Raw genomic sequence first — 25447 nt, 5'->3', positions numbered from 1 at the left:
CCCTTCTACCCACTACACCCACAGCAAAACAGTCCCACATCCAAATCTCCCAACCTCAAACAAATCAACCCACAACCACACACAATGGCCACCCCCAACAGCAACAACGACCAAACCACCGCCATCCCCCCCGCCCAAAAAGCCCGCACCATCGCCCACATGAACACCGACCACCGCACCGACCTGCGCCACATCCTCCAGCACTACGGCGCCGTGCCCCCCATCCCACCCTCCTACTACACCACCTCCTCCTCCACGGACGATGGCAAGAAGAACCCGCTCATGACCGACATCGACTTGCACTCCCTCACGCTCCAGCTGCCCGGGCGCGACGGGCTGCATCGCGTGGTGTTTGAGCCGCCGTTGGAGGGGTGGGGGGAGCGGAGGGGGCGGTTGGTGGAGATGACGCGGGTGGCGAGGGAGGCGTTGGGGGTGGTTGTTCCTCCTCCTGATGGGGGGGATGGGGATGGGGTGGTGGTGGTGGTGGATGAGTATATGGCGCCGAGGGTGCCGTATGATTTGGCTATTTTTGTGGCGGTGCTGGGGTATTATCTGTGTTATGGGCTTGTGTGGAGGGGGTGGTTTGCGGAGGGGAGTGTGGCGGCGCGGGTGGTGGAGGGGATGTGGTTCCCCGGCGGGGTGGGCGGGTTTACGTGGCTGGTGGAGGCCATCTTTGTGCCGGTGGTGGCGCTGCATGTGTTTGAGACGTGGTTGTTGGAGAGGACGAGGCTGCGGAGGTTCGGGGTGAGGAGGGGGAGTGCGGTGTGGTGGAAGTGGGTGGTGAGTGTGTTTATTGAGGGGGCTATGGCGTTTAAGAGGTTTGATCTGGTGGTTGAGAAGGCGAGGGCTCAAGGGAAGAAGGGGCGGTAGGGGGCTGTGGAGTTGGTGCGTTGAGGGATGTTGTAAAGTTCCTACATAATGATGATTCGTGCTGCAAAAAACATGCCGTGAAGCAAAAGATATCGATGCCCAATAACAGGATTGAACTGTTGACCTTCGCATACCATATACAGGTGGAACCGGTATTAGTACGACGCTCTAACCAGCTGAGCTAATCGGGCTTTGAATGACTAATTCAGCGAGTTTAGGACATGTGAAGGGAATGGGGTGCGAGCCCTCGCCAGACCTTCACCTTTCACGTCGCCCAGAACTGGCTGAGGTATTTGGGATTGACCCCATGCGACCAGTGGCGTTTAGGGATAGTTACGAAGGTAGACGTTGTATCAGACGAAATATCCAATGCTGGATCTGGGACTTTTCCATCCATTGCTCGATTTTGCGGGGCAGGATCCATCTTCTTCTGAGCCCCCTGGGATCCTTTCTATTCCGTGACCTCACGACGATATGATGGCACGACCTCCAAAGCCAAAGCAAAAACAAAACCCGATTCAAGCTGCCGTCCATTCGTGGCTAGAATCCCTTTCTCCTCCACTCCTCCAATCCATTGCAGGGCCCAACAATGACCACACCAGCACCAGTAACATTAAGGATGTGCTCTTATCCGGCGCCCCGAAACGCTGGGTAGTCTACGAGCCCATGGTGTTGTTACCGAGCGGCAGTTTCAGCACCCAACCATGGCCGGCCCTTCTGTCCTCGTTGAGGCCCTCACAAAAAGAACCCCTCTGGACCGCCATCCTCCGCCACATATCACCCGCCAACAAACCGCCATTAACTCACTTGGCGATCAACGAGGGCATCCCGTTACACCTTGGCTCCGGTTCATCAACCACCTACGGGGACAGCCCTAGCGGACAACAAAAGGAGCCCCATAAAAGGGACGACGACGACGACGAGAACGTCCTCCGCTCCCCCACGCACCTGCACCCCCTCCACGGCGACTTCGGTCCACCCCCCTCATCCACACCGACCAGGCCCTCCCAAGCCGACTTCGACGCCGCCCTCTGGGTAACCACCAAGCAGAACGGCCTGGTGCAGGTCTGGGCGCCGACCCACACCATGTTCAGCCGGGGCAACGTCAAGGAGAAGGCGCGGCTGCTGTCTTTCCACGATACCCGCAAACCAAATCCCACCCCCCAACCACCACCACCAACAACCACCACCACAGCAGCCACAAAAAGTAAAATTGCTAAAAACAACAAACACGCCCTCGACCTCTACGCCGGCATCGGCTACTTCGCCTTCCCGCTCGCCCGCCTCGGCCTGCGGGTGCTGTGCTGGGAGCTCAACGCGTGGAGCGTCGAGGGCCTGCGGCGCGGGGCGGCGGCCAACGGGTTCTCGGTGCGTGTTGTCGTGTCTGGATCTTCTAGAGATGGTGATGGTGATGATCTCGCAGCGGGAGGGGTTGGTGGGGTGGATATGGCCGAGGCTATGGGCGGTGGGGAGCAGATCGTGGTGTTCCTGGAGGATAATCGGCATGCGGCTGGGCGGGTGCGCGGTGTTTAGGGAGGGGGGTGGGGTGTTGGAGGTGGTGCATGTGAATTGCGGGTTTCTGCCCACCAGCGAGCCTGTCTGGAGGGATGCGTGGGGCATGGTGCTGGGCGGGGAGGGGTGGCTGCATCTTCATGAGAATATTGGCGTGGCAGATATTGAAGCGCGGAGGGGGGAGGTCCAGGGGATGTTTGATCGGTGGGGAGCGGAGGAGGAACAGCAGGAAAGAAGAAAGATGGCCGTGGTGGAACACGTTGAGCTGGTCAAGACGTATGCGCCGGGGGTCTGGCACTGCGTGTTTGATGTGTTTATTACTACTAGATCTGGTGTCGAGGCATAGATTACGTCGGTGCCATAGCTGGAGGTGCCAGCTGGGGTCATTACCATTATGTATAAGTCGGTTGTGTTTATGTTTGTTTTTTACCCATTACCCCGCCGCGGCGGACAGGCCTCCTTAATTCCCCCGCCGGAACTTGGACGGGATGTTGGACTCGATGATGCTCTGTTTGCTCATTTTCTCCAATCTTTCTTGCTCGGCTTCCATCTGCTCGTGCTTCTTAAAGTGCTCAATGTCCTCGGGGTGCGTGAGGTCTTCGAGCTTCGTGTTCTCGTCGTGGTATCTTTGCCTCCGTCAGCGTCTCCCAGTCATCCAGCCATCCGGGGCTACAGTATGAAATAAACTCACTTCTCCCAATGGTGAATCTCGTACTCGTACTCGTCGTCGCCGTGGTGGCCGGGCCCCGTGCCCATATCTGGCAGCGTCTTGCCGTCGGTCTCGATGAAGCGCACAAACTCGTCGCGGCTGATGCGGCCGTCGCGGTTGGTGTCGATCAGCCCCAAGATCTCCTGCACGATCTGCACCCGACGCTGTTCCGGCACATCCTTGTTCGACTCGTCCATCAGCCCGTACGTCCGCAGGATTTCCTCGCCCTCCCAGTTGCCGTCGGCGTCAAAGTCGTGGAGCGCGAAGAAAGATGCCGCGTCAAACCCGTCCGCGTGGTGCTCCTCTGCCGGGGGGTGGGGGGGAAGCCGGGTGTCAGCAAGGGGATCGTGTTCGTCAGCTGGGCGGAGAGCCATAATTATAGCATACCGGCCATGTGTTTTTGCATCCAGCTTGCGTTCTCGTCAACGGCCGGCTTGTGCGACCCGCTGCCGCCGTGGTCCCCGTGCGCAAGCGCGTGCCCAGCTAGCGCGGCGAGGACGGCACCCGAGAAGCGCATAGTGTTTTTTTTGGGGGGGTTGATGTTGGAGGGTAGGCGGTGTTTAGGTAGGTGTTGGTATTGGTGTTGGTATCGGTGTCGGTCTCAAGAAAGTGGTAGCTTATCGGACGGGTATGGACGTTATCGGATTCAATCGCGTGCTCTGAGCTTCCATTCTTGCCAAGCCAGTCACTCGCCCTCTGGCCAAAGAAAGCCGAACTCCCTTCTCTTTTCTTTTCCTTTTACTTCTCTCTCTTTTTCTTTTACTACTTTTTTCTGATTTCTCGGGTTATTTTTACTTCTTTCTCTTTACTCGATTTCTTTTGCCTCTTCTCTTTTCTTGACTCCTCTTTTTTCATGATTTGTTGTTCCTTTTTGAGTTCGGGTTTTTTTTTGGCCACAAGGTCGCTGCAGGTCGAGACGGAGCTTATTGTTTGTCCGATGCCAAGCGCCTGGCGACGTAATTCTGTAGTGGGCATCTGTCGGCAGCTTGGACCTCTTGGGCCCTGTTCCAGGCCTTCCCACCCCTGGGCAATCGGGTTCAGGCGCACCATCCGATGACAACCTTTGGCCCGGGCGGGCGGGAAGTTCTTGAGATCGGACCATCGGAGAATTGTGAATTTTGACGATACTCTCAAATCGAGATCGGTATGAGATGTTCATCAATAAATACACACAAAATACGCAATGAATTGGGTAATTTTTTTTTTTTTGATAGATTTTCAAGTCTCCCGTCTGCCACCGAGAACTGGACTCGGGCATTGGAACCTGGGCACTTCCAGCCCAGGCGGGCAATGCAATGCGGCTGTGGCGGGGCACCGCGCAGAAATTCAACAGCTCCCACACCTCCCAGCGCAGGCCATCCCGTGTTTGTCCCCGCTGCTCCCCGCTGTCTCGGTTGCCGCCGTCGAGATCATCAGCGCTTATGACATGGCCGTACAACCCCTCCAATCAGAGGCTGCGAGTGACAATTGTAATGGACGCTAATGGCATGTGGGAGGCCCGTTCGGTAGCTCTTTGTCCCCCAAGTCGGCATCTCTCTCGGTGTCGGCAAGGAGGGAGGTTGCTGAGAGAGGGCGAAGGGCGAAGAGTGGATTATGTAGCTGCCGAGTTGTGTTGGCTTTTTGTTGGAAGAACTCGCCATATCATGAGAATTGCCGCTTGTCCTCACCCTCTCTCACTCTTCCTCGACTTCTCTCGGCATCCCTCCCTCTTTTCCTCTCTCATCTCAACCAACATGCCAGCTGTCTTTTCTCCCTACTGTGTAAACACCGCCCACAGCAGCCTTCCATAAACCATCACCCAATTACCCAATATTGGTTCCGTCTCGGACCAAGCGCGCGCCAGAGTTCTTCCAGAACAAAAAGAATTCCGGAACCAAGCAAACCAAACAGACTAAGCACGGGAAGAGACGCCTGTCCCAAGCGAACTCCCTGATCCACCGTTACATCCGCGTCTGTGTACGCGGCTTGCCCATTGAGCCGGAGTGCTCGATGCGGTACGAAGTACGGCAACTCTCGCTGAGTGTTATTGCGCCAGGTCATTGGCCCGGCCATGCATCAGCGCCGCCGCCCAGCCGCTTTTACAAGAAGGGATATGACGGCGTCGTGCCCACAGGAAGCGTCATGGACGGCGGCTACGGAGTGACCGAGGCACAGTCGAGGCAAAGCAGAGCAGGCCACTTTATCTTCATGGCATGACCCCCGAGCCTCCCTCGGTTGACCGAGGAGCCTGGTCCTTCTTCCGACTCGCTCCCTTTCACCTCTCACCTCTCACTCACTCTCACGTCTCACCACCAACTCACTGACGAGGCACATACATGCCCATCGCTTGCACCCACCCAGCAACCCTCACAGCTTCAAACCACCTCGGCTCCCTCGGCTAAAAAGGCAGTACTGCGGCGCACTTACACGCTCCGGCCGCGTCTATGCACATGCATCCAACCTGATAGAGTGGGTGGCGGCCAGCGAGTCCAAGCCCTGCGGTGGTAGTGCAAAGGCCATGCCGTCCGCAAATCCCGCCGGCAGGTCACGAAAACATCATGGACCCGAGCCCACCGCTTGCCTATTCTCCTCGCCGTTTTCATCCTGCTCTCCTCCTCTCCCTCGTGCGCCCTCCTCTCTTCTCTCTCTCTCTCTCTATGGACGTCCTACCGAGTCTGGCAACTTCCCCCGCCCTCGCACCACGTGTCGAGATACACGACGAGACACAACCATAGCCACGAGGGCACGAGATACCGTTGGACAGATGTTTCAGTGCGCCCCTCCCGCTCGGGGAACACAGCAGCACACTGCTCGTACTCACTCGCAATTTGGTTGAAGAGCCGGCTTTCTCTCCCCTCACGCGACCCCGAGCCAGGTGTCTCGACCCAGCTCGGACTTGGATGGGCACCCTTCAACATGGGCAACCTTCAACAGTGGTTAACCTTCAACCTGGGAAGCTTCAACATGGACAACCTCCTCAGCGGGACAATCCCCCCCAGCGAACAACCTCCAGTGGACAACCCTCCCCAGCACCACACGCAACCCAGCGCTCACCAACCTCACCATCACCATTTTCACAACTCACGGCACCCACCCTCAGCCCAGAATTTAGTACCAATATTCATTAACAAAACTACCCATGCGTCAATGATACCCGCTATGGGTGGGGGGGTATGCGAGAGAGAAGACTACAAATACAGCCAGCCAGAAGAACCTACAACAAAAAAAAACCCATCCATCCCATCCCTCCATCCATCCAAAAAAAGAAGGGGTAGAAAAAAAGGGAGCGTAAAAAAAGCAGACCGCCGCGCCCCAACCCTTAGCCAAGAAACAAAAAAGAGACCAACCAGCAAAGCCAGCAAAGCCATCAACCCAACATCAGACAGACACCACATGACATGGCGACCAAGAAACGAAGAAACCAAAAAAGGGGGAAATCGCCGCAGAGCATGCATCTCTCGCGGCCAAAACACGGCAGAGCAGCAGAGCAGCAGGACAGGCAGGACAGACAGGACAGACAGGAACCCGGCCGCCGGCCGACCGACCGAAACACGCCCCGAAACCCAACCGAAGCGGACCGAAGCGGACCAAACCGGACCTATCCCATTCCACCCCACCCCGACCGACCGAACGAATCTACTAGACTCCACCGCCATGGCGTGACGTCGCCCCGATAGGGGCCCGGCTCCTCCGATCAACGACTGCCTCGATGATCCCGCCTCCGTCGTCGTCACCCTGATCGTCAGAGCTAGCCAGATCGGCGGCCCACCCGCTCCCGTTCCGTTTCGTTCCGTTCCTCCCGTCCGCTTTAAACCGATTTTGCAACCCTTTTTTTCTCATGTATTCATCTCTCTTTATTTTTGTTTCCTTTCCTTTACCCTTTTTAAGGCTTCCCCCTCCCCCATCACCCACCGACCCGTGCCTCACAGGGTATATATATACTCCCTTCCTCACATGGTATCGATCCTAGCACTGGGCATCTGCATGGTGGGGTCGTTCTCGAACTCGAGCTTGGGCGCGTCCCACGGGTTGAACCCGCCGACGACCGACCCGAACACGGGCATGGAGCCGATGCTGGCCACCTCGGGGACGGGCACAGGCATGGGCACCGACACGGGGGACTGATATTGCCCGCTGTCGTGCCACTGCTGCTGCTGCTGCTCTTGTTGATGGCGCAGTCGTTGTTCTTGCTGCTGCCGCAACTGTTGTTCCTGCTGCTGCCGCAACTGTTGTTCTTGCTGCTGCCGCAACTGTTGCTCCTGTTGCTGCCGCAGTTGTTGCTCCTGTTGCTGTCGCAGTTGCTGTTCTTGCAGTTGTTGCTGTTGGTGCAACTGTTGTTGTTGCTGCAGCTGACCGCGCGGGATCTGCGCATAAAAGCCCTGCGTCGTTGGCGGCGTCCTCCCCCCTACTACGGTATAAGCGCCCGGGCTCTCGAGCGTGTTCATGGTCGCTACCCCCGGATTGTTATGGTCCGGGATGAAGAAGCCGACCGGTATCCTCGGCGTTTGCTGGGCCATGTGCATGCCGGCGTGTTGTTGTGATGGGGGGAGGTCGTGGGCGCCGTCAAGGGGTGGTGGTTGGGTCATGGCGGGAACGCCATGGTAGTTAGCCATGGTGCTGGGTGATAAGCTATGCGGCGGATACTGCTGGTGCATGCTATAGTTGGTCATGTGCGGGCCAAAGTCGGCATATGAAGGTGCTCGTTGGAGTTGGCCGGGATGGCCTGGGTGGCTCGGGTGGCCCGACAGCGTGTGAGGGTCAGTCGACCACGGCATCCCGCCGGTCTGGCTATCGGGTGTTGGAGGTGGGCTGCCATCCTCGGAAGCTGAGTCTTCTAGTCCGCTGGGCGGTGGGCCGTGGTTATTGTGGGTTCGCTTCCAATGTTTTACCATGGTCGTTTTTCTACAAAAGCTGCTCATGGCCGCGCTTCGGTTAGTGCCAAGCTCGACTTCTCAAGGAGCAGCAAGACTCACCTTTTTGTACACCCCTTATGGTTACATGTGTATGGCCGTTTACCCGTATGTATCCTTCGGTGTCTCGCCAGACTTGAAGACTGTACTGAAGTCAGTACGGCGGGGAGGCGACGGAGCGAGGGCATGGCATACATCTGAAAACCGCTTCCCGCATCCCACGTGGCTGCAGGCGTGAGGCTTTTCCCCAGTGTGTGTCCGGGTGTGTACAGTCAGGGCGCTTCGTTGGATGAAGCCCTTGCCACAGCCGTCAAAGTAGCACCTGTACGGCCGATCGTTTGTGTGTATTCGGTAATGCCTCTGGAGATCGGATTTGCGATTAAAACCCTAGCGAGAATAGGTCAGCTACCCGGCGGAGTCATGGGGAGCAGGGAGTGATCGGCCCAGAGGCGCGAGTACGCACCTTACCACAGGCTTTCCAGTCGCACCTGAAGGCGCGAGCTGTCGGTTCATTATCCACGAGCTCTAGGACTTCCATTTCTAGCGAATCTGAAGGTTCTGATTTCATTGTTAGACAACCGCTCATTTGGAGAAAAAAAAGACAAGGTCTGGTGTTGGAGCATCGCAATGGAGAGAAATCGCAATGAGGGAAGGGTGGCAGACGTTTTAAGTGCGCACGCTGGTGAAGCTTTGAACCCAAGAGACAAACAGGGGCCTGGGGTCGGATGGTTCTACGCTTGCGAACCTTAACAAACGGCGCCTCCAAAGATTCACCAATGATGCGAATGACGATACATCAAAACGGCTCGTGATAATAATGTCAAATGGTGACAAGGAGGGGGGCCCGGAGGCGGGTGTCTTGACTTAAAGATGCAGCAGTGCGAGGGTCGAGGGCCGGGAGGGGGGGGTGCTAGGGAAGCGGGCCATGGACAGGCCTGGTCCCAGGCCCTGGGGTGGTGGGGTGGGGGTGAGGCTAGAATGCCCGACGGCAATGGAATAATGGAATGATGTATTTTCGTACCTGGCTTTACTCATGCGGTTTGGCAGTGGAGCTCGTCCGGCGGGCTGGAAGTCCACGAAAAGACGCCCTGCCCTGCCCTGTCTGAACAGGGTTTGGCTTCTTCACCTGTCCTGGTGTGTCGCGACGGTGCCGAACCAAGCGTCCAGGCTGTCCGGGTTGTCTGGGTTGTCTGGGTTGTCTAAGACCACCTGGGGGAGCACTCCACTTTGATCTCTCTCGCCTCCGGGGATTTCGTCGGTCAGGTCAGGTCTCCTTGTCACCAGGATCTGGTCCAAAACGCGGCGACTCGTTCAACGTCTTGCACTGGGTCCTTTTGCAATTGCGAGTGCAAAACAAAAGCAAATTGGTCTACTCTGTAGACCCCGCGAGTGGTGGACCGTCGGGTCCCTGCCGGCAAGGGGAAACAGCTTCTTGTGCTTCCCGCCGGAGCTGACGTTATCGTTATCGTTGCTTCTTGCGGGAACGCAGGAACCGATATTGACCGGGAGAGCCGATGGCCGGATGCCGAAGTTGTCGTCCTGGTCTAGCAACAACAAATTTCGCTTCTCAATGACTACAAAAGTCAAACTCAACCTGGAGTACAGGTCTTGGAGTTGCGAGAAGCGATTGGGGGTGCGGGGGTGTGGTGGGCGCGATTATGTACAAATTCATAAACGATATGGGGATGAGGAGGCGGGTGAGGGCGGAGCCAGGCGATATAACTATCACAGATATGCTCGCCACCGGTTCTCGTGGGCGCAGGGATTAGAGAGCCCAGTGACGCCGACGATGTTGTATGGACGGGGTCGCTATACCGCGGGGGCGTGTTCCAGGCTCGGCTAGTCGCCCGGTGTGCGGTGTGGGGAAGAGGGGTGAAAACGAGAGCGGGTGCGACGGCGGGTGGTGATGGATCGAGGGGAGACGGCTCGATGGTCTGGGCTCTCGCTGCCGCACTGATGATGGGTTCTCCAGACTGCAGCACTGCAACCCCGAGCAGTGTCGTTGTCCCCTTCCTCGTTGCAGCGCGTTGGTAGTCCGGATATGTGCAGGTGGAACGGGTGCCCCGAGCACCAGCTGTGTCTGGCCGAAAGATATCGTTGACGGAGACGACGCTTAGGGGATCTCGATTAACAAGCCCGAACAAGCTGCGATGACCGTCTTGTGGATCGAGCCGCTGCGTGTTTCCGTGTTGGCAAGAATATGCCCACGAAGACTAAACTGACGCACGGGCAGAAAGAGAATTAGGATTAAGAAGGGATGAGCTGCTCGATATCCCCTGTGTGGTATGTGTGTGTCGGAAGAACAGCAGGGAGGCGGCTGATGCAAAGAGCCCCACGTTTACCACGACCCCGACGTGCAGGTGCAGCTCGTCTTGATTTGAGCTAACGTGTGTACGGTACAGTGCCGGCGAAAGCCAGTTCTCCAGTCCCGATGCGCTAGTTTTGGAAGCTCTCGAGCCGCGAGACGGTGATGGTAGCATTAGCAACGGCAGTGCCGTTCGGGTTAGTATTGATGCCGGTGCCAGGGCGAGAAGCTCGAGGAGGAGGCTACAAGTACTTGTCCGTAACGTATTTCGTACCTTGGAGAAGTCTTAAACGAAGGACGTGGGCCGGGTGCCATGGACCAGCCAAGAACAGGGGTCGCCGTTGGGGGGGGGAGCACCCCGGCCGGCTGATGGAAGCTGGCGTCTTCTCTTCGCAGGAGGCCCTGGTCGCAGTCGCTCTTCCTATTATTTTTTTCAGTTTTCCCCGAGCTTTCCTCAAAGAGGTAGTAGCCGGCGCCACGATTGACGGGAGGAGGGCCGGAAGGTGAGGAACAGGAAAGGTCTGGCTGATTTCCTTCAGGTCGGCATGCCCTACAACAGCCGATGCAGCTAGCGGCGATTTCCTCCGGTACAGGAGGGAGAGAAAAAGAGACTTTCGGTCATCTCCAGCAAACCTCGCTTCCATCATTTTTACTCACTGACGCCGTTGAGTCCCCGCTTCAATTCGACATTAGTTAGCACTAGAGGGCAGCTTGTCGAACCTTCATGCTCGTGGGGTGACGTCTCCCCTCCCCCAAACCGTGGATGATGGTGACAGCACGTTTCTATGCCGGTCATAGTATCAGACATTATGACCGCCCTTCCCGCTCGAGGGACGGGCTCAGAAACGTGAGGTTGTGGCTATACAAAGGACATAGATGAACTAGGGTGGGCAATGGGAAACGGGACGGCTGGCGGGCGTGGCTTGCTGTGCAGTTCGAGTTTACAAAACGAGGCAGCTCTGGAACTCGCAGACGAGGTGGCAGCCCCAGGACCGCCAAAAAGGGACGGGAGGGGGACGGGTTTGTCCCTCCCAGTGGTGCGCTCCTGCAGCCACAGCACCACTTACAGCCCTGAAGGCAAGTGCGAGACATGCGGGAAGGAGTGAGAAGCACACACGGCTCATCCTCCGCGGGCTGCTACCCCATTGGCGAATGGGACAGCTGCTTCACAGGGTGGGCTTTTCCCCGCCTCCACCCGGCCGAGTGGGGCCCATCGAAATCTGGTTGCGTATCTCATTCGTTGCAGGGATTCTCGCACGGACTCTCGATGGCACTTGCACGCAGACCCTTGTCGTCTGTACCCCAGGTACCGACCGGGATGTGGAAGGAGCTCCTCTCAAGGGACGACCCTGTTGAGAAGCGTCGCAGCCCCGCCCGGTGTCCGGGGCGTGCTGCAAGGGTGAATCGCTCCTTGCAAGCACCAGGAGTGGAAGCGAGGCGCAAGGGGTGAGACCGCGACAGCTACCTCCCCCTGCCTTGCCAAGTTAAATAGAACGGAAAGATCGGAGACGGCGCGATAGATGCCCGTGGGAAAAGGAGCGAAAACAACGATACCTTGTTCGGAGGTTGGAAGCGATACACGCTTTGAGGCGGAGAGAGATTGCGCATTCCCCATTGTCCCGACGCCAAAACGTCCAGAACGGACAGTGGAGGAGGACAGGACAGGACAGAGACTGCTTTGGTTCGAAAGGCGGAAACAGATCCATTGTGCGAGGCCGGCATCTCTCCGATCCTGCCGGCAAACCCATTCCGAAGTATCAGGTCCTCGAGGACGTTACACCAGTCTTCTCCTTCTGGCTTGGTGGATGACTTCCCGTTCCATGTCCCACTGCACTGCTCGGTATTATTAGTGTCGTCGCAGGCGGGGGATCGTAGAGGTGGGTGATACCTCGCGCAGCACCAGATCGAGCGGGCCCCCTTGAGAACGAGGACGACAACAGCAAGATGCGACTTCTTGCGGTCATGAGGGCGTGATTTCGCCTGTTGCATCGGCCCACGTCCACTAGTGATGCGAGCAGAGCAAGAGGCAAGGGATGATGTGACGGTGCAACACCGTCGTGACCAACCGGACCCGCCATCAGAATATGAGGTTTCTTTCTTCTCAGGTACTGTACCCCCAACAGCGTCCAATTGCCGCCGCCAGTCGGGATGAAGGAGGCAGAAGGGAAAAAAGCCTGCGAATGCGATGTTCAGCCGCGACCACCTCCGCCGTGTGTCTCTGATTTCAGGCCACACAATGTCTCATAAATCGCTCCGCCGCCATGGTCGCTGGCGGCCCATCGGAGGTTGTTACTGCAGTAAGACAACGTGATGTTGTGGCTTTCTAATGCAAGGACCAGTCGCCTATCCGTGGCCACTCCGGCGACCGAAAGACTGGATTTTCTCGTGTTACCAAACTGCCGCCGCGGCCTCCTTGAACCGAGAAGCGGGCAGTGGGCGCACCCACAGCTGCGTCATGCTGAACAGGTTCTGAAAAGGCCGATGACTTTGATGATCGGTGATTTGTGAGATTCAGGGGATGATGCTGGTGGGGTCCCTTTCCGCGGCCGCAAAACCCAACCATCTGTAGCCAATTCGGCAGACGGCTCGGGGAAAAAAAAAAAAAAAAAAAAAAAGAACACGCAAGTATCAACTTCGGGAAAGGCGAAAATATTTCTCAATAATCGGGCGCAAGACCAGCGGGAAAGAGCAGGCGTGGCGCTGCAAAAGGTTTTGCGGGATCACTGATGAGGCAGGAGCAGGAGCGAGTCAGGATAGGTCCTTCGCTTTGCATCCCGCTTTTGCTAGGTTGATCTGGCTGTTTCCAGGTTCGAGTTGCTTCCCGCCATTCGATCATCAGCCATTTCGTTCCGTCGCGTGTTTTATTGACTTCATACCGATCGTCATATTTTCCCAGTGTTTCAACCGGGAGACTTTGAGACAGACGGGTGTCGAGATTAGCCCCCCGACTGCGAATACGTGTGCCGCCACGGCCGAGCGATAACGCCACGGATGTTTCTAATAACGTTACCCAAAGAGCCGAAGATGTCTTGTGGGGTGTTTGTCTCATTCATACTAATCTATACCGCGGATGGTTTGAAGGGGATGTTTGCTAGGCTATTATCCAACATCTTCCCGCCCCACCTCATGGGAAGAGGGAGAAAGCGACCCGAGTGTCAGCTCTCGATGGTTTCTCGTAGTCTCGTACGGTCAGGCGGTGAGGAAGAAAGGCCAAGATTGATATCATGCAGCGCGGTAAGGAAAGCGCCACAAATGAATCGAACAGCTGCAATAATTTAGAACTCTGTACTTGGATGTCTTCCTTTTTGACCCCTTGCTTGTGGGCTGACTAAAAGAAGACCGCCAATGGCCATCGTTCGTTATGACAAGCTTCGCCATGCAATTGGACAACGGCGTGAACCGAAGAGTTGCCTCCCAGCGCTCTCCACCTCTGGCTATTCTTATTCCACGTACCAAACACAAACTTGAAGGGGCCAGATGTTGTAATCGAGGTTGCAGTTCTCCACGAAGATCAACAGGGTCTTTCCGAGCGCCCGTCCACCGACAAAATACGTCGGGTGCTGAAAATCGTCATGGAGATGGACTCGAAGGCAACACCGGAGAAGAGCCATCTAGTTTAGAAGAGGAAAAGGTGGAGAAGAGCTAGGAAAGTACTTGACCATTTATTACCTAGTAAAGCCGTACAGCAGGGAGCAGAGCGCCGTTTCCGAGAGATGGTAATTCTCATCGGGCCCAACCCTCGTGGGCTAGGATGAGATAAGAAAAGTCCATGGCCAGCTATCATCTCCCCGTCGTGGGCAGGCGACAAGGATTCCCCAGATTCGAGCGCTTGGAACGGGGACCAGACGGTCGCCTTTCACGGTCGTGTTCACATGAAAGTAAATGCGTACCACAGCTTCAGAAACGGGCAAATAGCGTCCCAATTCCCTTCAGCTTTACCGTGGAGATCGAGCGACCCTCCCGTCCCTGGTTTGATGGTGATTTGACAGATGGGAGGAGTGCGTTACGTTACCGGGATGTTGCCGCGAGTGGTTCATCCAATCTTGGTGTGGCGCCGTTGTGACTGCGGATGGCTGAATGAGGATTTGCATGAAAGTCTGGGGTAATTTTACCCTATTGGAACGAAAAGCAGCCGGGGGCTGCGGGACGGCTCGGCTTTGGACTTGATCGGACTGGAAACAGGAAAGAGACGCCTCGCAGCTTGTCTGTCTCGAGATGAGCTTGGTCCGAGTGTTGGGCGGGAAGGCGTGCATGATGCTCACAGCGGTCTCAGCGGAGTTTTCTTAGCCGGACCACTTGCGCAACCGCTAGGAAGCCGTCGTGACATCGTGTTCTTCAACCATCAACACTTTTTTGGTCGAGTATGTTATTCGATCGCCGGTGGATTGGCTGCTAAAAGACCACATGATGATAGAGCGGCAGGGAATGGCAAGTGTCGCGAAGAGGTTCAACCGAAAACATGCAAGCAACACCCCGCCTCAGGTCTAGCAGTTCTGAGGTTGTCTGTGCGGGCTTTCATGGGAGCCCGGCCGTCAACGGTTGCAAAATCTGGGGTACTTCCGGCGGCCGGCAGCGGACCCACGTCGAGATGCCCGTTGCTGCGTTTCCCGGCGATGATACCGAGAGGCCTGGCAGCTCCGTGTGGGGAAAAACCAATGCAGACACGGCTCGTACGTGGCTTTCAGAAAACCACGTTGTAAACTCTTTTTGGGTGCTGTGCATCTCGGAAGGCATGACCTCCACAATATGCCGAATTCTCTGGATGACCTGGCATCGGGAAAAGAAACAGTAAGCATGCGCCCAACCTTCAACGTTGTAAAAAAGGAATAATCAAAGAAATAAAAAGGGAAATAAAAGTAATCTGTTTGTCGGATGCAACAATCAAAACGATTCAATGTTTCCACGTTCGAGGAGACCGACGACGACCGTTATCTCAAAGCCAAAGGTCCACTTTCGGGCACTTCGAATCCAGGGTCAAGTTCTCCGTGCGCAAAAGTGGGTCCGATAAGCCAGAAAAGAGTCTCCACTCAAAGGACTCTTTAACAGCACAGCACAGTCGGTGGCTTGGGTGCCATTGGATGGAGTTTGTAGGTTTGAGCATCTTCTTTGCTCAATTAGGCGGGCTAGATCTCCTTTTGGTACGTTGGGCAGTGGCATTCCGTGTCTGCTCTGGCAGGTATGTAGCACAACCGACCCCTCGTGCTCCTCCTGCGAGGCATACCACACTGTAGTATGGAGACAACCGGCACGGGAAAGGGTGCCGGGCGGGGTCAACCGTTTGACTGGATTAAACACATGAGAACGAATCTTGCTCGTCCGTTGTAGGCCGCGCCAGATTGCTAATGTCTGACACACCGAGCAGAACGCTCGCCGCCAATCTTCACGCCGAGCTCCGGTGGGGAGGTATCCCGCCGTGACAGTTACATTTGCGAGGTCTCTTTCATCCCGCTCCCATTCTACTGGCCCTTAGGTAGTAAACTGCAAAGTGTCAGGGGCTGGAAGTCGAGCGTTCCGATGCACTGCTCGGTCTATTGCGGCTGTGATGGAACAACCTGACCGAAGCCAACAAGAAAACTTGGGAGATACAGGTACATGGAAGCAGCAGCCACAACCCGCAAACAGAAACCGAATAACCCTGGTTGCCCATCCGCCCCCACCCAACCAACCCCTTCCCCCACATTTTAAGCCCGACTCGGCTCCACAGAAGGCCATGTTGTGCAGTCGATCTGGACTCTCAGACCTCTCTTTCTTTTCCTATCGCAACTCGGCCCTCGACAAAAAGGCTCGCGGTTTCCAACACCGCCCGGCTGCGGGCCGCTTCACTGCAGGGATGCACACCAGACAACCGACTAGTTTCAGTAGGCCATAGGAACCGCTCAAAGCCTACCTACCCATGCGATATCGATATTATTTTCAATGTAGCTCGCTCTGTCGTTGGGCACGTCAAAGTGGGCAGAATCGAGCCCCTTACGCGCATCGCGATTGTCTCTGAATAGTTCTGCAACCCTGCCATGGCTGGCCATTCTGTTTCTCGAGTTCAGCTTCCATTCATCCGCTGATCGTTGAAGTCTGTGACCACCAGAAGTCCCGGCCGCTTTGCTTCATCAGACTCGGCCTTGCCAGGTTAGCATGGCCAAGCCACTCGACATCATGCCCTTGCAAGTAGTGTCGGACATAAACACCCTTTGTCGACAAACAGCAGCTGAACATGAAAATGAACGGGGAGCCTTCCCAACCGTTACAGGGGTACAACGTGGTCCACGTGGGAGAGCTATTCTTTCGCAAATCGGATTCCGAGACCATGGCCCGGCAACCAATGGATGGTCGTGGTTTGCATCACTTGATCTGAAACGGGGTCGAAACAGAAACATTCTACCCCACCCACCTCTCTGCGTGATCGCAGCCCCTCATTGAATTCAACGACGTCCTGTCCGAGCGCTGCCACTCGTCTCTAAGCGACGTGGATATCTGATACGATTCTAGCTAATTGGGCTTACCTCGCTCATGTATCAAGGTATGTATACGGCACTGTGACGATGGTATCCTTTCCTATTCCCTTCAGGCATTTCTGGGGTCCGCAACCGATTCTCCGATTCTCAAGAGCTCCTACTGGATTAACTGGTGTCCGTGGGAGGTGGACACGGACCAGCCGTTCATGGTCCTGTGCATCGAACCAATAGGCGCAGTCGCCGTGAAAAGCAGACCCAAGGCTCAAGTTCGATGTTCGGCAGCACAGTACCGAAGATGACAGCAGATGCAACTACTTTACAGGAACTAGAAACCACCAATAACGGAATATCGAGAGGGACAAGTGCATCGCAAGACGAGCTGCAGGCTTAAGCACGACATCCAAGTATAACTACATAATGACCTGGGAAGTTGTGCATCGAATCCACTCCGAACCCCTCCAAGATGCAGGTACATACATACCACCGATTTTCCCCACTGGCTGCGTGCGGTTGAAACACTGCTCAGGACACTTCCAACGACACTCGCTTGTCAGTGACCCAACCCGGTCAAGACAAACTCTGGCCTCGGGATTGAGGCCCAGGAATGAGCCAGGCAGGGGAGACAGATGGCAGTGATGCATGTGTGTAAATCCCGCAGGTTACGAAGAGATGGGTCATCACCTTGCTCTCGCCGGAAGCCGGAATCGACGCGGGCCAGGCTGAACGCACGGACGGCCAGACCCTTTTCTCTCACGGGCCACAATGTCTCGCGCCCCTTGATTCGTGGGATACCTCCCAATTCGGCAATGTTCCCGGATGGTGTCCTGCAACAACCTGCCGCTGATATTGCAACTACATGAAGCATGTTGGTAATATGGGATGCGAAGATTACCCAGGTCGTCTCGTGCAAGCCAGAGCACGAAACGAAACTCGCTAACGCTATTATGGGATGTGTACATACATACCGTACTCGTTGACTCCCCACTGTGTAGAAAGCGGTCAGAACCCATTTCGCCTAGGACATACCTTTTTTTCTTTTCTTTTTTTCGCTTCTTGACAAAAGTAGCGCGGCTGCTTCGAAGATGCGGTGGTTATAGTTACTTTGTTATGTCCGCGTGAGGCTTGAAGGCCGGGAGGAAATACAGAAGAGCACCGGGTTGTCAAATTAGGTAGCGGCTGCCGGGGGTCGATCCCGGCGCCTTTCCCCGAACGCCCCACCATTCTAGATGCTGAGGCCGATCTCACCAGCCGCGCCGGACCGGGTGGTGCGGGAGACCACCAACATGGAACCCCTCTCAGGTTTGAGAACTGGTCACACTGGCAGAACACCGCCTCGCTGCCGGCACTCGATGGGCTTGCGCAGTAGCAATTGAGTGATGACGGAAAGCGGTGTGCTGCTCTCGGTCACAAAAACTCCGATTTGATTGCGTCACTGAGGCTCGAGAACCCACTGGCCTCCGCTCCACTTCGAAGGCGGGTCGAGATGGTGATGATGGCGCTAGCTAACTCGCCAATGACGATGTATATTGCCCACGGAATGGGCCAGGTTGCATTAGCAACAGAGGTTTCGCTCAAGATGAAATGTATGACCCACCCGTCACGATCCCCGAGGTCCTTCATGACGGGACCCCAGCCGTCATGACTGTGAGACGGCGGGGTGGACGACACCATAGCCCCCGTGCTCACGATGACCCCCGCCACGACACTTTCAAGACACTGACTGTCCAGTTTCACATGCGTCACATGAATTACTACCTGGGGCACCAGCAGACATTTCAGAGGCTGACGCCACGGGCGGAGTATTCCACGCCGTCATGCTGTGTAGGTATGGAGGTGTCCTCGATTGATCGTCGACGCCGCAGCAATCCATCCCCACTTACTTAGTATTCTCCGAATTAAGCCCTGCGACCAGAACCCCGTACGAGGATTGGGATATCCCACCTTCCTGCTGTCACGGCCCCGACATGGATTGTGAGTAAACCTGGAAGGAGCCAACAACCCGCGACCGCTTGGGGCCACTCGAAGGGCCCGGTAAGTCAGGATTAGTAAGGGGGACCGGTGAGAGACACGGGATGCAGGAACGGCCGAGAAGCCAGTCGCCGCTGCACCTCGTGCAGGCGCAAGGCTTTTGAGGGGTTCCAATTTGAGCAGGCACAACTGCCCTTTCCGGATCGCATCCCCCAATTGCCCTGGCCATCCGGATTCCGAGTGGTCCTAAGCCAGCCGAGCCGATCACAACGGTTGCTGGCCATCTCGTCCCCGCAAACCAACGTAACCTGCCGGGACCGTCATTTGTTGCCGGTGAGACCACTCTCCACAAACGACCGACGGGAGTCAATCTGCCTCGGCGGAGACGGATCGGCTCCGGGGGGTGCATAATGCCATTGTTAACAACTCGGTATGCATGAGTCCTCTCGACTGCCGAACAAGCGGATTTGCAGCATCGATCACTTCATCACCCCATGAACACAACTGCCCGTCCCTGTCTGAAAATCCTCCATTGCCCGGTTCGAGATGCCCATCCCGGTTTCCTCCCACCGCGCGATCGCACTGAATGGCCCACATGCCGGTCACGGCAAACCTCCTCTCACCTTCACCAGTCTCGATTCTGTCGTCAATCACGAAACGGGATCCAACAGCAGTTCCTTCAGGTGGGAATCAAACGCAAATCCAACCAACCAGGAAGGTGGGGATCGAAACGATTCCCTTTGCAGCAATAGTGCGGCATGCCGTTCAACTAACTCTCATCCGTCAAGGATTGCTTCGTCACGGCTGGTAGAGGTATCTGCTCTCCCTCTAGTTTTGAGAGCCGGAAAAGTAAGCCGGCTTCCTCCACGCAGGGATCTTACGGGCCAGTGTCAGCGACCCTCTTGTCTATCTGCATGTACCCTTTCAGTTTCGTTACACCCGCTCCGCAGGTTTCGTCAACATCGTGCAGCTTCATCGACGAAGGATCCTTTGGTCAGTCCAATGGACAAAGACGCCCAGAACCTGCCCAGTCCTATCGGAGCATAGCGCAAGCACAAGGCGCACGCAGAGGCACCACCCAAACCTAGAGAGCCGCGTCCCCTGCAACAGTTCGTTGCGGTCAGACTTCATGTCCCGACCTCAACAGACTCTCATTTTACTGTGTATGTACGCTCCACGCAGCTGGGCGGCCGCATGATCTGGGCATTGCAGTTTGTTGCTCGCACTGCCCTGCCCAGTTTCGTCAGCTTGGACAGTTCAGCAGAGCTCGGCAACAAGTTGAAATCCCTGGCAGAATCCTTCGATGGGGATGACCCAAGCAGCCCGAGCCCCTGACAGTGGGTGATATTCCCGGAATGGGTTGGCTTGCGCTGCGGGTAGATCAACTGATTCGGACCTGTCGTCTCGGCCTCATCGTCCCGGCTAAGGCAGTAGGCATCATGAGCTTCCCGGGTGTCCGGGGAAAGAAATCGAGGCTCCATGACGAAGCCATCGCGAGCCAGGCTGTCTGCATATGCGTAGATCCGATAAAAAGCTCCATGGCTGGCATTGCACATACACTCAAGCCCCGGGGATCAAGTTGTTAATGCAACTAGCCGCCGCGTTCGGGATCCTGCAGAACAAAAGCCAGATGCTGTCTTGACTCTCCACTCCGGAACCCCTCCCCATTCAGCTCGATGTGGTGGAACAAGTCAATATCAGAATACAGCTCGTCAATCTCCCAGATGAGCATCAGTCATTGATTGCGAGTTCTTTATTCTCGGGTTCCAGCAGCCAGGTGCGGCAAAATCAACAAGTGCAGAAGCCAAATGGCCTCCCTTCGGACACTAGGCAAACTCGGATTGCGAGCTACGAGGAGACACGGCGGCGGAAGCTGGTGTAATCCACGTCGACTTACGAGAACCACTCGGATGTACAGAAGCATGCTCCCAGTCCGGATGGGCTCCGGGCTGTGCAGCCCACTGGCTGCGTGCAGCATCGAGAAGCACATCAGCGGCTGCGAGGATCCGTCGATGCAAGCCTTTCCCCCTTGTTGGAAAACTTTCGATCCCTCGTCATCGGACGACAAGATGGACACGAATCAGGAGAGCTGAACGAACTTCATGACAGGCGGCCAGGGATCCCTAACCTCCCCTCGGGTCCGAAAAGCAATTCCGAATAGGTCCCCTGAGGCATCGGGAGCACCGGGGGCCTGAGGAAAGGCTGTGCCTGCAGAGTCCCTCGCAAAGTGAGCATGATGCTAGCAAATTTCCCCGGAATATTGATCGGATGATATCCGAATTTACGGAACGGTCCCCTGACGGCGTCTGTTCGCTCTCACAATGCAGACCGGAAATGCAATATTGTCAGGTTGGTGATTATCCGCTTGTGGAGAGCTTTCGATTAACTCGATCGATCTTGGTGTTTCGGATGAAGAAGTGGAGAGGACACGGCTATTCGGGAGCTGGGATTCCAGGAAAACACGATACCGAGGGTAATTGCCCATTGCCAACAACAACATCAACGCATCAACATCCCCGGCACATGCTAGGACATGGACACCACAATCCTAATACCGCCTTCGAGGTCCATTGCGCGATGGATTTGGACGGGGAAGCCGAGACATCAAGGCAGCCTCAGAGTTGACCGCTGGTTAGTTATCCAGACAGCGTTGATCGGATAACTCCTTTCCATCTGGAGAGGGAATGGCTCGCTCAACTTGGCAACGGAACAACAACACTAACATGAGTTAGTAAGGACGTTTGTTCGTTGGGAGCTCATCAGTCTCACAGGCTCGCAAACCAAAACTGATGAGGTATCTTAACCGACCTGAGACATACAGCCCAGCTAAGCCGTATTCGTTCAGAATCAGAAACATGCATCCCTGACGAACAATGGCCTCATCCTCGATCCCAGCCACCAGAAAGGCTCTCTGGAAGTGAAGCTCAAACCACCACCAGCAACTGAAGCATCGAGGGGTGAACGAACATTTCAGCCTCAGTCGGCGTCGCGTCGCCCGCGAGCTCCGCACGTGTTCGGGGCCCGCTCCGGCCCAATGCCTGGATTCGCTTTTCTAGACAGGGGTGTTGGGTGCCGGGATTGGCGGGCCTTGTCCCTGGTTCACCGGTCGACCACGGCCCCTCCCAACACCATGGATCAAGAAGGGCGCTGTCATTCCAGATGTCGGCGTAAGTGAGACATTGGGATGTCGCCTTCGAATTCTTCTGACCGCCAGAGGTTTGTCGATCGTTCGGTACTTCTTTTCCGTCCATACCCAAACCGGCGCTGCCAACACACGTCATAACTACACGGTATCCCCGTTAGTTAGTTGACCCAAGCTTCCAGAAGTTCCGCCATTGCGCTCGAGGCGACGCTAGCCAGCCAGCGGAGGTGGAAGGGTCCAGGGGTCGCGGCGGGGGGAATCGCCATGGATCCATGAAACAAAAGTCCCAAATCCCAACGGCCATGAGCTAATCGTGCCCTTCGTTAGAGCCCACATGTCCAACGGAACTAACTAGTTAGCACAGTTGCTGGAAACAAAGAGCCCAGGAAGACCCCGCTCCGAGAGACGGCGAGGATCTCAGAACGGCAACCAGTACGTATTCGCGTGTGGAAAGGAGACGGAGGAATGTCTTACATTGGACACAGCTCCCGGGCCTTGACCTCCTCACTCCCGGGCGTCCACCTCCTCACTCCCGGCCCGCGCCTCACGGGACTTGAGGTCGGCTCGGAGGGCGGCCCAGGTTTCTCATTTGTCAATGGCCCGCACTGCTCGGCACGGCTCAACGATGTTGGCAGGCAGCCCCTTCTCGTTGATCGCACGGCCATGGCTGCGGGAGTCAAGCACGAGGATCGAAGCGGCCACCACGAACCAACGCCTATTCTTCGCCAAGTTCGTTAAGCCCAACTGCTTGCCCGCTGTTTGTTGCTTTTTGCTCGGGCCGACCCCTCTCCTACAGCGTGGAGGAGGGTGCATTCAAGCTATTCCTGGTCATCGATCAATCTCAACGGTCGGAGGGGGGCGGAGATTTTTCCATTCTCATGTCAAGCGCGACACAGCAAACGAGACATTCTCGTCGCCTCGAAATCCCCTGTCAACTCTTGCCTGCCGGAATATCCACACACCATCACCGCCGCCGCCACCACCACCATCACCAACTGGCGCTGGTAGGCCTGCTCGTAACGGCGCCGTAACTTTGGGATGACACGAATACCACCCCCCCTGCCGCAAACACAGTGGTGGGCAGGCTAGGGTGAGGGGAGGGGGGAGAATCGTGGGGCTGTTCGCATCATGATCCTTGCTGACCTGCAGCAAGGATAGGGGATAATTCCAGAAAGGGTTAGGGTTCAGCCAGGGAAAAACGACACTAGTGTAAATCTCAGCACCGATCCAGGCACACGTCGAGGGACATGGCCAATGGTGGGTGTCATGGTGGCCCGAAATATTTTAGGCTGAGTCGCACGCCATGTTCGAGAACCATGGAACGTCGACCTTCGGCGCTCGCCTGTTCTTCGCCCAGTGTGGGCTTGGCACTGTCAAGCACGAGGCCAAGATCGTCTGTGCAGAGAGGCTCCCTGTTGGAATGCTGGAATGGTGGGACCTGTTGGAACTGACGTGACCTGCCAGGCGGGCAATGACTGGGTGTGAAGGGTCCTGCTGGGGCAGAGAGAGAAAGAGAATGCTGGGAGGATCGGCGCCCGCCAATGCGGAGCAGAGTGAGATCGTGTGCGGGCGATCCTCCGACGACTTCGGACAGCTGTTGCGAATGCTGCTCCTGCGTTGACTGACGTTTGTTGGCTCGCTGAGTGGCTGGGAGGGAAGAAGAGACCGTCAGCAACCAAGCTGAGGCTCCACGAGACGGGCAGATCAACGGCGCCTCACGAGAACCGGCGGGTTTCTTCTTTCGTCTCACTTGTTTGCGATTGGATTCTGAGAGGTTTACCCCAACGAGGACCGAACGTGATAGACAAAGTCAGGGACAAGGCGAGACGAGACCATCGAGTCTCGAGACGCGAACGCGGGTTTTACCCCTCACCCAACCAAACAAAGCCGGCTCCCTCCCTCGCTGTTCAAACCTCTCCCCAATAATCTCGAGTTATTCGTGAGGGTCACGCATGAAGGATGGATAAGAACTACCCCCGAAAAAGATTTGGCCGGGAGACGCTAACATGGGCCGGCACGCCCCTGCTCGGCTCGTTTGTGGGAGGGAGTCGGATTGGCTTTGCTCTCGCATCGCATCGCATGCACCACTCTCACTCGACACGGGCCGAGAACAGGGCCGAGAACAGCATCATCAACGCGCGGCCAACATCCATGCAGAGAAGGAAGGAAATCGCTCGCTCTTACCAGTGGCGGCGGCGTTGTTGCGACGTCAGGGGTTGATTAGAGGCCGAGTCTGTCAAGTTAAGCGATATCTAATCACATATCAGAAATCAGAAACCGAAAAGACATGTGCGGACCGGCCCGGAGGCGATGGGAGCCGGTGCGGCGCAGTCATGCGATTTTCTGTCTGTCGCCGTCTGTGTGTGTGGCTCTTGTGTGTGTATCACACACCAAATCCGGCCTTGGACTTCGCGGCCCCCAAAACGCCACCTACCCGCTAACAAGCGAGAAAAGAAGCCCCCAGGCAGGGGTGGGTTGTTCAAATCTGTCATGCCATGTCAAGAAGATCGGCCACCAGCCCAGTTTGTGGCTCCCGCCCGCCCCGGAAAGTCGGCGCTGCAAGTCCCGACTTTAACTCGTGTTTTTTTTCCCCTTGCCGGTGCCGTGCCGGCCGGTGGGGAAACAAAGAAAAGAGCCTGCTTGCTTGGTTGACGGGGCGGACTCTTGCCTGCCCACTTGCCCCGATCCGGGCAGACCTGACACAGCGGTGTTTGGCTGACGGACATGCCGTGCAGCGTCTCATTTCCTGATCGGTCTGCTCGGCTTGTCCTGTTTGGGGAACTGTCACCCGATTCTGGGGGGTGGTGGGTGGGTTTTGGCTCACTGGTGACTTTTTCTTTCGACTTGACGAGCTTGACACGTTGCAGATGGGGAGATGGATGGATGGATGGGGAATGGATGAGGAATGATGGGTGGTGGGGAGGGGAGGGGTGAAAACTCGTGTGATGCTGAGCTGCATCTGCTGCTGCTGCTGCTCTTCCTGTTGCCCCACACTACACTCCTCGCTCTGCTACTGCACTAACTACTTGCTGCATGGTCATGAACGGCTGCCCCTGAGCTGGGCAGACGGATGGGGTGTGGTGTGGCATGTGGTTTGGTGTGTGTCCGGGTTTCAGGAGGGCGAAGATGGGGCCGGGGCTTCATCAACACCGAGCCAGATTCCACCGACACCAAACCCAACCCCAACCTAGCGCGATGCACCAACGGCAGCTAAACCAAGCAATCCTTTTTCTGTTACCAATCTGCCAGTTGCTGGGCCTTGCTGCAGTCAAGTCTGACATGCTGCTGCCAACAACAGGGCCCCCCTCCCATCAATCCCTGAGGATGCATAAACTGCACTAAAACATCTTGAACCAGTGGTGGGATTCCATCATCACCCCCCCCCCCCCCCCCCCCCCAAAAAAAAAAAAAAACCAATGGGCCCCACTTGGACGGGGGGGTGGCCCCCTGGGGGCCGGCCCCCCCCCCCCCAAACCCAAAGCCGGGGGCGTCTTGGCCATGCAAAACCCGAAATCCCTTTAAAAACGTGGTTTTCTTTTCTCCCCTCACCCACGCCTTTATTGGGAATGGCCAACCAAAGCGACGAACCGGGGGAGGAAAAAA

General features: G+C 56.3%; 7 protein-coding genes and 1 non-coding gene across 8 annotated transcripts; 3 read left to right on the top strand and 5 right to left on the bottom strand.

Annotated features, from left to right (window-relative positions):
• Window positions 1-84: 84 nt before the first annotated feature.
• Window positions 85-2403, top strand: CHGG_08119 (uncharacterized protein; the record flags this gene model as incomplete). Its single annotated transcript, XM_001225774.1, has 3 exons — window positions 85-784; window positions 1080-1211; window positions 1415-2403. 3 exons carry the CDS (start codon window positions 85-87, stop codon window positions 2401-2403), a joined length of 1821 nt encoding a protein of 606 aa, XP_001225775.1.
• CHGG_11282 lies at window positions 967-1061 on the bottom strand. Its single transcript has one exon. It is a non-coding gene; the product is annotated as a tRNA-Ile (tRNA).
• A 439-nt stretch (window positions 2404-2842) lies between the features above and the next one.
• CHGG_08118 (uncharacterized protein) lies at window positions 2843-3465 on the bottom strand (the record flags this gene model as incomplete). Its single annotated transcript, XM_001225773.1, has 2 exons — window positions 2843-3008; window positions 3074-3465. 2 exons carry the CDS (start codon window positions 3463-3465, stop codon window positions 2843-2845), a joined length of 558 nt encoding a protein of 185 aa, XP_001225774.1.
• Window positions 3466-7020: 3555 nt separating this feature from the next.
• CHGG_08117 (uncharacterized protein) lies at window positions 7021-7962 on the bottom strand (the record flags this gene model as incomplete). The annotated part of the gene is made up of 1 exon (XM_001225772.1): window positions 7021-7962. One exon carries the CDS (start codon window positions 7960-7962, stop codon window positions 7021-7023), a length of 942 nt encoding a protein of 313 aa, XP_001225773.1.
• Window positions 7963-9569: 1607 nt separating this feature from the next.
• CHGG_08116 (uncharacterized protein) lies at window positions 9570-11377 on the bottom strand (the record flags this gene model as incomplete). Its single annotated transcript, XM_001225771.1, has 5 exons — window positions 9570-10154; window positions 10208-10256; window positions 10560-10706; window positions 10943-10961; window positions 11353-11377. 5 exons carry the CDS (start codon window positions 11375-11377, stop codon window positions 9570-9572), a joined length of 825 nt encoding a protein of 274 aa, XP_001225772.1.
• Window positions 11378-13507: 2130 nt separating this feature from the next.
• CHGG_08115 (uncharacterized protein) lies at window positions 13508-13896 on the bottom strand (the record flags this gene model as incomplete). Its single annotated transcript, XM_001225770.1, has 2 exons — window positions 13508-13550; window positions 13739-13896. The coding sequence occupies 2 exons, from the start codon at window positions 13894-13896 to the stop codon at window positions 13508-13510; spliced, it is 201 nt and encodes a 66-aa protein (XP_001225771.1).
• An 848-nt stretch (window positions 13897-14744) lies between these two features.
• Window positions 14745-15628, top strand: CHGG_08114 (uncharacterized protein; the record flags this gene model as incomplete). The annotated part of the gene is made up of 3 exons (XM_001225769.1): window positions 14745-14955; window positions 15404-15423; window positions 15611-15628. The coding sequence occupies 3 exons, from the start codon at window positions 14745-14747 to the stop codon at window positions 15626-15628; spliced, it is 249 nt and encodes an 82-aa protein (XP_001225770.1).
• Window positions 15629-21023: 5395 nt separating this feature from the next.
• Window positions 21024-22582, top strand: CHGG_08113 (uncharacterized protein; the record flags this gene model as incomplete). The annotated part of the gene is made up of 5 exons (XM_001225768.1): window positions 21024-21051; window positions 21268-21333; window positions 21534-21869; window positions 22231-22276; window positions 22330-22582. 5 exons carry the CDS (start codon window positions 21024-21026, stop codon window positions 22580-22582), a joined length of 729 nt encoding a protein of 242 aa, XP_001225769.1.
• Between the last annotated feature and the right edge of the window lie 2865 nt (window positions 22583-25447).

Source organism: Chaetomium globosum, genomic scaffold (genome assembly GCF_000143365.1).
Source record: "Chaetomium globosum CBS 148.51 scaffold_5 genomic scaffold, whole genome shotgun sequence".
NCBI lineage: Eukaryota > Fungi > Ascomycota > Sordariomycetes > Sordariales > Chaetomiaceae > Chaetomium > Chaetomium globosum.
Note: the sequence above shows the minus strand (reverse complement) of the source record. Positions and strands in the feature narration are given on the sequence as shown.